This window comes from Cotesia typhae, unplaced genomic scaffold (genome assembly GCF_013202065.1).
Source record: "Cotesia typhae breed Kobodo isofemale line unplaced genomic scaffold, CoteBio_Ctyphae contig_28, whole genome shotgun sequence".
Taxonomy (NCBI): Eukaryota; Metazoa; Arthropoda; class Insecta; order Hymenoptera; family Braconidae; genus Cotesia; species Cotesia typhae.
Window position 1 is genome coordinate 916,564 of NW_027423736.1, and position 14,404 is coordinate 930,967.

A 14,404-nucleotide genomic window follows, 5' to 3' on the forward strand; every position below is an offset into this window, starting at 1 on the left:
TATAATTATATATATTATATATATTATACATACTATATATTATATATATATTATATATTATATATATATTATATATTATATATATTATATATATATATATATATATATATATATATATATATATATATATATATATATATATATATATATATATATATAAATCCTTCTACATATATTCACAATTTGTAGGTAGTACAAGAATTGAAAAATAATTTTTGGTTGCCAGTATACCTGTAGTCGTTGCACTGATCAGTCGATAGTTTTGTGATAAATTATTTCTCAAGTGAATTAAATTATTAACCATGGGACGTGATTCTAGAAAGGTTTCAAGAGAACTCCGGAGTTCTGAAACAATTAATAAGTCGCGTTCAGTCAAAAGAAAGAATGTTTTTAATCCGAAAACAGCCGAACGTGATGAAAGTATTCAGAGTACATCTTCTAAAAAATTAAAACAAAATACTGAAGATGATGTACCTGAAGACAGCAGTACTGAATTTCGAATAATAAATTTTATTCAGGTATTCACTGCAATTTCTGCTCTTATTAAATGTAAAAAATGTGATGGAAATGTAGTGTTTCAAAGAGCAAGTACACGTGGGCTGGGATTCAAAATTGTAGTTGCATGTAATAACTGTGGAAATGAATATATTCTTTCCTGTTCTTTCGTTGGGCATTCTTATGAAATAAACAGACGTTTCATTTTTGTAATGAGAATACTAGGAATAGGATACGAAGGATTGTGTAAGTTTTGCGGCCTGATGGACATGCCGTCTTTTTTAGATAAATCTACGCATACAATTTTACTGAAACAGATTTTGAATTGTAGTAAAACCGTCGCAGAAACCTTCATGACGAAAGCTGTGAATGAAGAAAAGCAAGCAATGCCAACAACTGAAAATGAAGATATAAATCATCTAACTGTATCGGGAGATGGAACCTGGCAACAACGGGGATATACATCGTCATTTGGAGTTTCTTCTATAATTGGCTATTTTACTGGAAAGATTCTTGACATAAACATTAAAAGTGCATATTGTAAGCTATGTGAGTATTGGAAAAAAAAACCAAATACTGTTGAGTTCTAGGAATGGTATCAATCGCATAAAGATGTGTGTTCTGCTAATCATAAAGGGTCTTCGGGGAAAATGGAGGTGGATGCGATGGTCGAAATGTTTTCGTATTCTGAAACTAAATATGGAGTTAAGTATGCCAACTATATTGGTGATGGTGACTCCAAGACCTATTTAGGAATTATAAAATCAGATCCTTACAAAAATACAACTGTAAATAAAAAGGAATGTATAGGGCATGTCCAAAAGCGGATGGGGAGTCGATTACGTACGCTGAAGCGTAACCAAAAAGGTCTTGGTGATCGAGGTAAGCTCACAGGAAAAGTAATAGACAAACTAACTGTGTACTATGGTTTAGCAATACGCCGGCATTGTGATTCTATTGAAAATATGAAATCTGCTATAATGGCAACCTTTTATCACTACGGCTCGAGTGATGAAAAACTGAATCATGATATGTGTCCAAAAGGCGAAGAATCTTGGTGCTCTTACCAGCGCGCTGAAGCAAGAGGAGAGCTTGATACCTATTCTCACGATTATTCTCCCTTACCTTCTGATGTTTTAAAAGCTATCAAGCCTATGTACGAAGATCTTAGTAATGAAAATTTACTTTCAAGATGTATAGGTGGATTCAATCAGAATAATAATGAAAGCTTTAACCAACTAGTATGGAAAATATGCCCAAAAACGGTAAATACTAGTTATACTATCGTACAAATAGCTGCATACGTTGCTATGTGTATATTTAATGAGGGTATAAATTCATTATTAGTCTTGATGAATACACTAGGACTTAATTGTGGGCCTAATTCTCATCGGTATGCAGAAAGAATGGATGCTGCACGTATGAAAGTAGCAGATAAGCGCGCTAATGATAACACCCGAGAAGGTCGATTGCAACGTAGGCACCAGCAAATCGATATTTTGGAAGCTGCTATGACGGCTGAAGAGCTATTATATGGTCCAGGAATAGATGACTCAGTGTAAGTTATTAAATAATTTTTATAATTTGACATAAATCCATAGCAAAACTTTAAATGCGTTTTTCTCAAAACTATGTTTTCTGAACTGGTGATCACTGTAACTTAAAAACCGCTCGGTAGATTTCAATAAAATTTATTGTACTTTTGAAAAACATTAAAAACTCGTGCCTGATCAAAGGATTTTTTTTTTTTCAAAAATTTCGATTTTTTTTTAACAATAAACTGTTGATTTTTGCCCGAAAATCTAGAAAAAAATTTCCTGAAGCCGCCATTTTGTTAATTTCGAAAAAAAAAAGCTTCGATCAGGCACAAGATTATCTATTAATAAAACTAATTTTTCTTATCCGATTGATTTTAGATGAATCTCCAAGGACTTATGATGATCACCGCAAAGGACTTCGGGAGGAACGGGCTCTACAAAAACAGCGATAACTTTTTGAATTATTAATTTTTTTTTGAAATTTTCGTGAAGTCAAATCGAAACGTGTTCTAATAAAGCTATATTTTTATTTTTGTCAAATAAAGTAATTAACTACAAAAAAAAATTATTGAAAATCATCATTTTTTCAGGCCTCTGAGTACCTCTAACCCCTTAACTAAAAATCTAATTTCCAATGTTTCATATTTTTAGACTACACTTAAAAATCAGTGTGATATTTTTAGTCGCTTTCAGATGTCACTACCTACGTTGTCATCCACAGATTCGGTAGAATCTGGCGCCAAGTTCCGTTCAAAAATTCCGTTGTAAACGGAGCGCCAGACTACCGACTGTGTTAACTGTAAGCAGAATGGTATTTCGAGGTTGCAAAATTTTATTTAATTATATGGTACTCCTTTTTCCAAAATGATATATCATAAAAGTAAGTCATACTCTATTTTACTGATATTAATTAATTATAATCAATTATAACATTTAATTCACTTAAAATTATTAAATTTTATCAGCACAAACTATAGTAAGCCCAGAAATTTCGGTCCTGACTTTTTTTTCATGGAGAAAAGTCACCGCCACAGACTAGATAAAATAAAAATGTGTAGTAATCTTACTATAGATACGCAACTACACTGAAAAAAGTTAATTCACAGCTTGCATCTACAACCACCAGAGTGCACTGGAATTATTTCTACATAAACTGTAGATTCAACGGGATAGCTCACTGAAGTTAGAACCCCAAATTTTTTTCTTTTCAGCTTTACTAAAACTTATAAATGACATTAGTAGTAGCATGGACTCCGGCAAACTGACATTATTAGTTCTCTTTGATCTAACAAAAGCATTTGATTATGTAAACCCGAGAGTAATATTGAGTACCCTAATAGAACTTGGTTTTTCTGTTGAAACTGTAAGCTGGTTTTTTTCGTACTTAACAAATAGAAGTCAAGCAGTCTTGAATAATGATGGTTTACCAACTGAATTCATAGAAACTACTTCTGGAGTACCTCAAGGCTCAGTCTTAGGACCCATTTTGTTTCTGTTAGTCATGAACTCAGTTGCAAAACAACTCATATATTCAAGACATGGACTCTTTGCAGACGATAAGTATATTTATTTACACTTCCATTACTTCCAGTTACACGATGCAATCAGACAAATAACTACTGATGCTCAAGCAGTTGCTAATTGGGCTAAAGATAATGGTCTAGAAATCAATGTAAATAAGACAAAAGCTATGCTCTTAGGTTCGAGTGGAAAATTAAAAAGTATTCAACAAAACTTTTTACCACCTATTATTGTTAATGGTATAAAGATTCCCTTTACAGAGTCGGCCAAGTGTCTGGGACTTCATATTACAAACACACTGTCTTGGAATCTTCATATATCAAAAACAATTAGTAAAATAAATTCAGCATTATATAGTCTTAAACTAAAAAAGAACATTTACACGATTGATATTAAGAAATTATTAGTGTCAGCTACCATCTTACCTCTTATCGATTATTGTTCTATAGTATTAACAAGCTCAAACTTTGAAAATGACAAAAATTACAACGTTCTTTAAATTCATCTATTCGATTCATTTATAATTTAAAACGAGATGAACGCATAACACCCTATAGGCGTGAACTAGGGTGGCTTAGCATCAAAAGTCGTCGTATCTATTTTTAGGCTGTTATTTTTATAAGTTATTACTTGTTAGTAAACCCAGTTATCTGCGTGAATTGTTCATTGAAGATACGAATGTAAGAAGATCAGAAAGATTGGCAGTAAAGAAAAACAACGTTAACTTTAAAATGCCAAATTATTGTACAATTTATTATGAGACTTCGTTTGTTATTACTGCAATCCGTCTCTGGGAAGAATTACCAAATGATATAATAAATGCAACTAGTCTTGAAGTATTTAAGAATAAACTATTTGACTACTTGTTTAAATTAGATATTTAAGTTATCGTACGCTAATATATTAAGTAAATCATGTAACGGGTATTTTTCCGGTTTTTTTTTCAAATAAATTTAATTGCCGTAGTAATTTAGTCAAGGCTTTACCTATACATCTATATCCCCTAGCTCGAATAAAATCTCGCCGGAGTCCAGGATCTTTTAAGGGATAACTTATTTTACTTATAAATAAATTTGGAGCCTAATTATACTTAATACTCTATTTATTTAACAAACAACAAACAACAAAATTGAAACTCAAGTTTATAAAATTTACAAGCGTTATGTCAAACTTTACAATATCGCACATAACCCGCACACAACATTTACTTTCCGGCTCTCTTTAGAGCCATCTGGTGGCCAAACTCTGCCTACTACCTTTACACAGTAGTATTCTTCTTTACCGACGGTTGCGTTTTACGTCACGGCCCTACCTGCCCCTACTCCCATCTGGATACTTGAAAAGTAACCCTTTCCGGCCCTACTTACCCCTAGTCCAGTCTGGGTGCTTGGAAAGCAACCCTTTCCGGCCCTACTTACCCCTAGTTCCCTCTGGGTGCTTGGAAAGCAACCCTTTCCGCTGGCCAAATTTCCCCCAATGGATAAGTCAGCACTTACCTGGTTCCTGGTCGGAGACAAGGTAAGAGTTCCTTGGTTATTCCTTGGTGAAGGGTCTTCTACCAAAAAATAAGAACCACTGGGAAAACTTGGTTGACTTTCCGTCAATCAAAATCGATTTTATTAATTCCTAAACCTTTCTCTACGAGTGAAAGGTTTTGAAAATTTATCGCCACCTATCGCTCGTTGGCGAACTTCAGATTTTGCCATATTTAAGTTTGATTAAAATCGATTTCACTTATTAATTTTAACGGATTACAATCAATTTCATACAAAGATCAATTCCATACAAAAATCACTCGGGACTTAGAAAAAAATAACATTTGCTAAATAATAATCTTCACAAAAATAATTTTCTATACAAAATTACAAGAAAGTAATTAATTACATAATTATTCAGATCTTTTGAATCTGTTTGAGAATTTTAATTAATTCTTTCTTTCAGGTAAATTAAATTTTTGTTCTTTAAAAGAATAAAATTATCATCACGCGGTTTCGCTTATATGAGCTTGCCGGTTTTACTGCAAGCGAACGAGCGGCGGAATTCTTCGCCACCTCTCGCCGTGATGGCGAACTCAAGAACTTGCGCGTATCTTCGGATGATTTTTATTTTTTTTTTTTTTTTTTTTTAACAAAAATACAAAAGAAACAAGAAACATAAAATACACTCCGGTATTAGTGATAATAATGATAACAATAATAACAATAATGATAATAAAAATAGTGATAACAATGACCAGAATAATAGTAATAATAGTGAAAAGAACAATAGTAATAATATGATAAATAATAGTAATAATAATGCGCTCCGCCGTCTTGCTTGCACTCGCCTTTTACCATCACACCCCTCCTTCCTCGGAAAGAAAAGTGGTGAACTACGTTTGCCACTTTTCGTCTCGTTCCTTCTCCTCTAGCAACTGGTGGACCGTCTTCCCCAACGGCTTGACCCATGGTGTTGGGGTCTTTGCCGTACGTGTGACTCGATAGAGTCTCAGGTCCTGGTCGTATGCAGTGAATTGCCGGCGCTTGGTCACCTGTTCGTCTTGCACCTCCTCTAGCCGGGTAAGGGTGGCTAGGACCTTCTCTAGGGGGTGTCAGGACCTTGGTCGGTGCCGTAAAGAGTTCTCCGGTTTGTGGTTGGAACTCGGTTGGATACGCTTCGAGTAACGGTGCGTCGTCGTACGTTAACCACGCTGCGTCGTTGTTGGCTGGTACATCCATCAGTTGGGGACTGTCCGTGGAGATTTTCTTGGGTTGGACTTCCGGCTGGGGACCGCTCTTTGTGAGTGGGCCCGGGTTGGAGATTATTGAGGCTCCTCTCCATCTTCCAATCCTTCTTTTTCTTTTGATGAAACTTGCTGCTGCTTCGGTGGGGAAGGCTGGTTCATTGGTCAGCGTGTGGGATGCTTCGGCGTCGCTAGGCCCTCTGTTGTTAGTCTGTTGGTTCCCCTGGGCCTTAGTTGTCCGACGGGGACCACTGGTGACAGGTGGGCCCGGTCTGGTGGCTTTCCTCATCCCCACGATCATCTCGGCGCTGGCTGGGTGAATCAGGGGCCGTTTGAACGGTCGTGAGAGACCTGGCTTCGTTCGAATGAACGGTCGTCTGAGCCAGTGTATCCGGGTCCTCACTGGCCGATTTTCTATTACCCGGATGTTGGGTTTTTTCGGCGTGGTGGGTGTGATGGTAGAGGTCGTAGTGGTCTTCGTCGGTGTGAGGAGTAGTTGTGGTGGTCGTCTCAGCATCTCCTCCATCAGCCATATCTCCTCTTCCATGGTTCGTCTGGGTGTCATCATTGTATTCGCTGAAACAGGCAAAATCACACACACATACAGTCTCGCAAACTTCGCGTATAGCATCGAGTTTTCCTTGTCGTAGCCCTGCTTTCGTTTGTATATATATATTTTTAGCTAGATAGCAGGCAGAGTTCAGGAAAGAGAAAAAGAAAAATCTTTAATCATGTGGCGGCGGGTTACTGCCCAGATTCAAGTTCTTTGTATTAAAATTTTCATATAACCCGGTTCATTTTGACGACTTTTTTTTTTTTTTTTTTTTTTTTTTTTTTAAAATTTTTAGGTTCAACTGGTTTATTTTCAGGTAATTTTTCCGGCTTTTCTCCGTTTCCGTGCCCCTGCCCGAGACCCTACTCTTAAATAATAAAGACCACTCAGAATATTCCTTTGGCTTACAGCATATGCTTTAAGACAGGATTATTTGGTCATCATCGTGGGTTTCTTTTGGTTTGGGCCCGGGTTAGGTAGCGCGGTTCAGGAGGTTCGTCCGGTTCTAGGTTCTCAGTGTCTAAGTTTTTGGATGTTAGGTTCTCAGGATCGAAGTTTTCGTGGTAAGGTTTTAGGTCTTTCAGGTGCGCGACAAACGTTTTTCCTTCCTTGGAGACTTCATAAACCGAGGGCCCTATGATTTTAGTGATTGTGTACCCTGTGCTAAATTTTTCCGCTAATTTGGCTGCAAAACTGTCGACCGCCGACGATAAATAGTGTTCTCGCTTACATACAAGATCCCCAATGGCCGGTTGCCAAGCACCTCGCTTTTTATCGTAGTGTTTGGCTTGCTGGCTATATGCTTTGGCTAGGTTGACGTTCACTAGTTCGATTGTTTCGTTCAAAGTCTGTACTGCGCGTGGTACGTCGTAGTGTTCGCGGTTTTCCGGTTCTTGCTGTGCTTTACCGATACAGGTGGTTGGATTTCGCGACCGTAGTTCAAATATGCTGGAGAGAACTCGGTGGAGTCATGTTTCGCGGTATTGTAAGCAAACATTAATTCGGGTATGAGTTTGTCCCAATGTCTCTGATTGGCACCCACGAATTGAGCGATCATTGTCCCGATGACACGATTTGTTCGTTCGACTGGGTTACATTGTGGAGAATATGGGGGGGTTCGTACGTGTTTAATGTGGAAATTTTCCAGTAGCGACGTAAATTCCTTACTAATAAATGGGGTTCCATTGTCAGTGATGACTGTTTCTACCCTTCCAAAACGTAATACTACATGTTCTTTAAAGACCCGAGCGATCGCCGACGCTTTTTGTTGCCGGAGTGGGTGAACTTCAATCCATTTGGTGAACTTGTCTTGGAAAACAACGAGGTAAGACATTCCATTCGACGATCGGGGTTTTGGTCCGATTATATCTGCTGAAACGACGGCCCATGGACGAGTGGCTGGAATTGTACCCATCGGCGCAGATGGGGGTTGTTGCGAGGGTTTATACGCTTGACATTTGATGCATCGTCGCACAAACCCGGTTATTTCTGCTCTCATTCGCGGCCAGTAGTAACTTCGGGATATTCTAGCAATGGTTTTCGCGGTGCCGCCATGCCCTGCTGAAGGAGTGTCATGGTTCTCTCTCATGATTCTATCAACGCCTGCCGCAGGGATACATAGCTTCCATGTGTCTCCTCGGTCGGTATAGTCCAAGCTGTGATACGCGTGTCGATATAATAGCCCGTCTTTTAGGCAATATTCTGGGTATCTCTGCGGATCATTTTCTACACCCTTTTTTATGCGTTCGTACCATGTGTCGCCTAACTCTAACGATTCTATCACGAGTTGACTCCTGGAATCATCCGTTTCGTCATCGTTACTCGGGTGGCTGCGTGATAGCGCGTCTGCCACTTTATTCCACTTTCCTTTCCGGTATACCACGTCGAAGTCGTATTGTTGTAAGAATAGACTCCATCTTGCTACACGTCCACTCGGACTTTCCATAGTTCTAAGACACTTCAGTGATTGGTGATCCGTAATGACCGTGAACGCATACCCTTCGAGGTATGGTCTCATTTTTTGGATCGCCCAGACCACTGCGAGGCATTCTTTCTCGGTCACGGTGTAGTTTTTCTCGGCTTTGTTCAATGATCGGCTCGCGTAGGCAATTACTTTTTCGTCACCGTCCTGTTCCTGTGTCAAGACGGCACCTATTCCTACGTCACTAGCGTCAGTTTGCACGGAGAAGTTTTTTGAGAAGTCCGGAGCGGCTAATATCGGCGCGGTTTTCAGGCACTTTTTCAATTCTTCGAACGCGGTTTGCTCGGTCACTTCCCATTTCCATTTCTTTCTTTTCTGGAGCAGAGAAGTGAGTGGTTTGGTCCGGTCAGCACAGTTTGGAATGAATCTCCTATACCAGGAGATCATTCCGAGGAACTGGCGCAATTCTTTCAGGTTTCGCGGTGGTGCAATCTCGCTGATTGCCTTAACTTTTTCTGGGTCTGTCTTGATGCCTTGTCCATCGATGACATGGCCCAAATACACGGTGCTACTTTTTAGGAAGTGGCTTTTTTCTCGGTTTATTTTCAGGTTCGCGGCGTGGAGGCGTTTCATAACCTCTCTCAGTATTTTCATGTGCTGTTCCAGCGTTTCGCTAATGATAATGATATCATCGAGATAAACGACCACGTATGGTTCGAGGTCAGCGCCGATTACTTCATACATTACGCGTTGGAACGTTGCTGGAGCAGAATGTAACCCAAAAGGCATGACACGAAACTGGAAAAGTCCACGACCAGGGATGGTGAACGCAGTGATTGCTTTACTGTTCGCCTCCAGTGGTATTTGCCAGTAACCGCTTTTCAAGTCAATTGTACTAATTACTTTTGCTTTTCGCAGTTTGTTCAGCGACGCGTTTACATGGGGAATCGGAAACGCATCTTTTTCAGATACGTCGTTTACTTTTCGAAAATCAACACAGAACCGGTATTTTCTATCTTTTTTCCGAACTAGTACGACAGGAGAATTCCAGGGGCTGTTAGAGGGTTCTATGATCCCATCCTCTAACATTTTGTCGACTTCGGCATTCATGATTTCTTGCATTTTTGGGTTCTTCGGAAAGTAACGAGTTTTGATCGGTTCTGTTCCGGGTTTGATCTTAATCCGGTGTTCCGCGCATTTAACCGGTCCGTGAATGTCTTGGTCACGTTGGAGAAGTTCGTCGATCTCCTTTTGTGCAGTTGTTTCGTCGTAGTTAGTGTTAAGTTCGTAGCAAGTAAAAGATGGGCGGCATTTAAGAAGTTGGTACCCTAATGTAGTGAGATTATCCACTCCTAACAGCATGTCATTCCCGTACGTGGGAATAATGTGAAACGGCAGGGCGAAAATCCGGTTGTCTTCACGGATTTTAACCCACGCAGTGCCCGTAGTGCACACTACATGCTGGCCAAGTGTTGATCCCACTGGTACCGAATTGTATCTTTCATACAAGTTGTTTTGGCGGATGAAGTCCCATACTTTTTGTGATATTACAGATGCTGTGGCCCCGGTGTCCATTAATGCGTTAATTGTCACCTGGCCAACCCCTATTTTCGCGAATGGACGCTTTTCCCCTGGTTTTATTTCTTTTGGTATGAACTGCTCGGTTGCGGTGTCGATTGGTTGGTCGGTTGGCTGTATGGTGCAGGATTGGGAGCTCCCTGGTGGTCTCTGGCTCGATTCTGGGAGCTTGAACCGGTCCTCGCTTCGTTTCCCTGTCGTGGGCATGGACAATCTCGGGATAATGTATCCATTTTCCCGCATCGCATGCAGAATTTGACCCATCGGTTTGTGCATTCAGGTTTCCGGTGCCCTTTTTGACGGCATCGCCAGCAATTTTCCCTCCAATTGTATTCAAAAAGTTCCAAGGATGTGCTTGGTTTCGTGGAGGCCGGAGTTTTTGCGTAGGTAGTTTTATTTTCGCGGCGCGAAGATGCTTTTTCCTGCATGGAGAGTTGTTCGAGTTCGCCTGCGAGTCGTAGTAACTCTGGGACGCTGGAAAACTCAGTCCGCTTCATGTATCGACGGTATTCAGGTCTTAGATTCTGGTAGAGTCGTGTGAGGCGAGCTGAGGGTGACATTTGCCCATGCCTCCTCATGAGAGTCTGGATCCGGGTGGCATATTCAGCGGCACTCTCTATTGGGCCCTGGACCCGATTCCGGATCTGTTCCTCCAACTCAAGTTCGAGACCTGGGGGTAGATAGAACGCTTTCAGGTCTTGTACGAAGTCTTCCCATGAGACCCAAGCTCTCTTGTTGTTACGGTACCAGAGGAGAGCCTTTTCGCGGAGTAATATCGGTATGCAAGGAAGCAAGTCGTCCATCTCGTACCCGTAACTTTCAGCCAATTCTTCGAGTCGTTCCAGAAAATCTAGGATATCGCGTTCCCCTTTGAACACGACGCCCCATTTTCTCACCATGTCCCTCCTGTGGAGTTCGATGGAGTTATCCATAGACCTAGCTTGATGATGGTCCAACCTGGGTGTCCCTGGGTTTGAGCCGACTGCCCTGGGTAAGTTCACAGGGTCGGTCGCTCGTCCTGATCGCCGTGTCCCATCCTCTCGTCCTGATCGTTGGATACCATTCCCTTGTTTTGACTGCCCATTGTCCTCGTTCGGGCTCGATTGCCCGATATCCTTGCTCAGCCAAGATCTTTGATTGTTGCCACGGGAGTGTGTGTGGTCATCTCGCTCCTCCTTTCTTCGTTGCTCTACTTGGTGCCTTATTTGGACTTCTCTCGCGTCGAGCTGGAGTCTGTACGCTCGCTGTTCCTCTCTTTCCTGCAAAAGTCGCGCCCGTATTTCCTGTCGCAGACGTCCGCGTAGCTCCTGTTCGGCCCGTTCGGCAGTTTCGCGGGCTAACCTCTCTTCTTGGTCCCTTTCCGCCTGATCCCTAGCTTCTCGGATTCGGCGTTCGCGTTCCTCCCGTTCTTCCGCCTCGAGTCGCTCCCGTTCTTCTGCTTCGATTTCGGCCCGCAATTTTCTTTCGCGTTGGCTCGTCTCCGACGTCCCGATTGCCTGATTGTCATCAGTCGGTTCCTCGTCTGAGAGTTGTACGTCATCGTGGTCAGATTCATCCTCCTCAACTACATCGCCAAGGGTTTCGAGGTTGTCTAACTCGGCTTCTGATTGATCGAGGTCGATTAGAAGTTGGTCATATTGACCAGCGCGACCCGCATTCGCCGCTCGTGTCTTATTTAATTCAGTTTTTAATAAGAACCGCAGCTCCGCTAGTGTCGCCTTCGGCTCGATGGTCACCCGATACTTCTCTAGTTCGCTAATGACCGCGTCCTTTCTCAGCGACCAAAGCCACGTGTGTGTCCCTGGCTTTTTACTCGCCATTGTAGTAAGTAGATAAAAAGAAACAAAAGAAAACTAACTTTTCCACAGTTGATTGGTATTCCAAAATTCCCGTTACACGAAAACAAAAATCACGGTCCCTGTTCGAGCGCCATATTTTGTAACGGGTATTTTTCCGGTTTTTTTTTCAAATAAATTTAATTGCCGTAGTAATTTAGTCAAGGCTTTACCTATACATCTATATCCCCTAGCTCGAATAAAATCTCGCCGGAGTCCAGGATCTTTTAAGGGATAACTTATTTTACTTATAAATAAATTTGGAGCCTAATTATACTTAATACTCTATTTATTTAACAAACAACAAACAACAAAATTGAAACTCAAGTTTATAAAATTTACAAGCGTTATGTCAAACTTTACAATATCGCACATAACCCGCACACAACATTTACTTTCCGGCTCTCTTTAGAGCCATCTGGTGGCCAAACTCTGCCTACTACCTTTACACAGTAGTATTCTTCTTTACCGACGGTTGCGTTTTACGTCACGGCCCTACCTGCCCCTACTCCCATCTGGATACTTGAAAAGTAACCCTTTCCGGCCCTACTTACCCCTAGTCCAGTCTGGGTGCTTGGAAAGCAACCCTTTCCGGCCCTACTTACCCCTAGTTCCCTCTGGGTGCTTGGAAAGCAACCCTTTCCGCTGGCCAAATTTCCCCCAATGGATAAGTCAGCACTTACCTGGTTCCTGGTCGGAGACAAGGTAAGAGTTCCTTGGTTATTCCTTGGTGAAGGGTCTTCTACCAAAAAATAAGAACCACTGGGAAAACTTGGTTGACTTTCCGTCAATCAAAATCGATTTTATTAATTCCTAAACCTTTCTCTACGAGTGAAAGGTTTTGAAAATTTATCGCCACCTATCGCTCGTTGGCGAACTTCAGATTTTGCCATATTTAAGTTTGATTAAAATCGATTTCACTTATTAATTTTAACGGATTACAATCAATTTCATACAAAGATCAATTCCATACAAAAATCACTCGGGACTTAGAAAAAAATAACATTTGCTAAATAATAATCTTCACAAAAATAATTTTCTATACAAAATTACAAGAAAGTAATTAATTACATAATTATTCAGATCTTTTGAATCTGTTTGAGAATTTTAATTAATTCTTTCTTTCAGGTAAATTAAATTTTTGTTCTTTAAAAGAACAAAAATTATCGTCACGCGGTTTCGCTTATATGAGCTTGCCGGTTTTTACTGCAAGCGAACGAGCGGCGGAATTCTTCGCCACCTCTCGCCGTGATGGCGAACTCAAGAACTTGCGCGTATCTTCGGATGATTTTTATTTTTTTTTTTTTAACAAAAATACAAAAGAAACAAGAAACATAAAATACACTCCGGTATTAGTGATAATAATGATAACAATAATAACAATAATGATAATAAAAATAGTGATAACAATGACCAGAATAATAGTAATAATAGTGAAAAGAACAATAGTAATAATATGATAAATAATAGTAATAATAATGCGCTCCGCCGTCTTGCTTGCACTCGCCTTTTACCATCACAATCATTATAAGATATAATGATGGTAGTCCATAGTTCATCTCTTATGTGAGTAACCTATGAGGTTATTTTTATTTTTATTTTTTATTTTTTCTGTTAAATTAGCATCTCAGTTGGATCAAAATCTAGATTTACGCAATGTTTTAATCCTTACATAAAAATAAGTTAATAATGTTCACCATTATTTGTACTGTATGTTATCAAATATGTAATTTTGTATTTGCCATTTGGCCATTATAAGCCTTGGCATAAAAATAAATATCTATCTATCTATCTATCTTTTAATTTTTGATTTTTTTTTCTATCACGTTTTCAGCTTTTCGTTTGTTCTTTATTATTCACTCTCAACATATGATCGTTCTCCATTTATTTATTTTAAAAAGAATTTATTAATAATGTACCTTTAAGTTAGCCCCCCTGTCGCATTTTTTAATATTTTGGTAGCAATTTGGGTCATCAAGCCTCTATTTTTGATTGTTCATGTATATTTAACATTTGTTCCTACTTTTTTATTTTGTTATTTTTATTTGTTGTTTAAAGAACATTTTTAATTAGCTGTATGTATGCATTCTAAATATTTGCACTGCGCATGCGTCAACTTTACGTATATAGACTTTTAGCGCGGTCTTTTGAAAATTATAGTGACAAGCACATCTCATGTGTAAAAAATTAAAAAATTTACGGGTGTAATTTTTTAGGAATTACTATTTAATTAATTCAAAT

At 39.7% G+C, this 14,404-nt stretch overlaps 2 protein-coding genes across 4 annotated transcripts; one reads left to right on the forward strand and one right to left on the reverse strand.

Moving 5' to 3' along the window:
- The first annotated feature begins 684 nt into the window (after window positions 1-684).
- Window positions 685-2,526, forward strand: LOC141525949 (uncharacterized). 3 transcript variants are annotated; one of them, XR_012478928.1, is made up of 4 exons: window positions 685-741; window positions 827-1,760; window positions 1,861-2,053; window positions 2,412-2,526. XR_012478928.1 is itself a non-coding variant. In XM_074240654.1 (3 exons), the coding sequence occupies exons 1-3, from the start codon at window positions 1,739-1,741 to the stop codon at window positions 2,413-2,415; spliced, it is 219 nt and encodes a 72-aa protein (XP_074096755.1). In that variant the 5' UTR covers window positions 1,551-1,738; the 3' UTR covers window positions 2,416-2,526. The 3 variants fall into 3 exon arrangements, 2 of the variants coding, with proteins under 2 accessions (XP_074096755.1, XP_074096754.1); XM_074240654.1 differs by lacking the exon at window positions 685-741 and having other exon boundaries at window positions 1,551-1,760; XM_074240653.1 differs by lacking the exon at window positions 685-741 and having other exon boundaries at window positions 1,676-1,760; window positions 1,843-2,053.
- A 7,717-nt stretch (window positions 2,527-10,243) lies between these two features.
- Window positions 10,244-13,669, reverse strand: LOC141525928 (uncharacterized). Its single transcript, XM_074240631.1, has 2 exons — window positions 12,765-13,669; window positions 10,244-12,662 (listed from the first exon to the last, which is right to left on the reverse strand). The coding sequence occupies exon 2, from the start codon at window positions 12,146-12,148 to the stop codon at window positions 10,388-10,390; it is 1,761 nt and encodes a 586-aa protein (XP_074096732.1). The 5' UTR covers window positions 12,149-12,662; window positions 12,765-13,669; the 3' UTR covers window positions 10,244-10,387.
- Window positions 13,670-14,404: the final 735 nt, after the last annotated feature.

Bases quoted from the DNA above. Each gene is read 5' to 3' on its own strand.
- LOC141525949 (XM_074240653.1), top strand. From the start codon at position 1,739: ATGGAAAATATGCCCAAAAACG. The intron at 1,761-1,842 runs GTAAATACTAGT...ATTCATTATTAG, and splicing joins GGAAAATATGCCCAAAAACG to TCTTGATGAATACACTAGGA.
- LOC141525928 (XM_074240631.1), bottom strand. From the start codon at position 12,148: ATGGCGAGTAAAAAGCCAGGGACACACACGTGGCTTTGGTCGCTGAGA.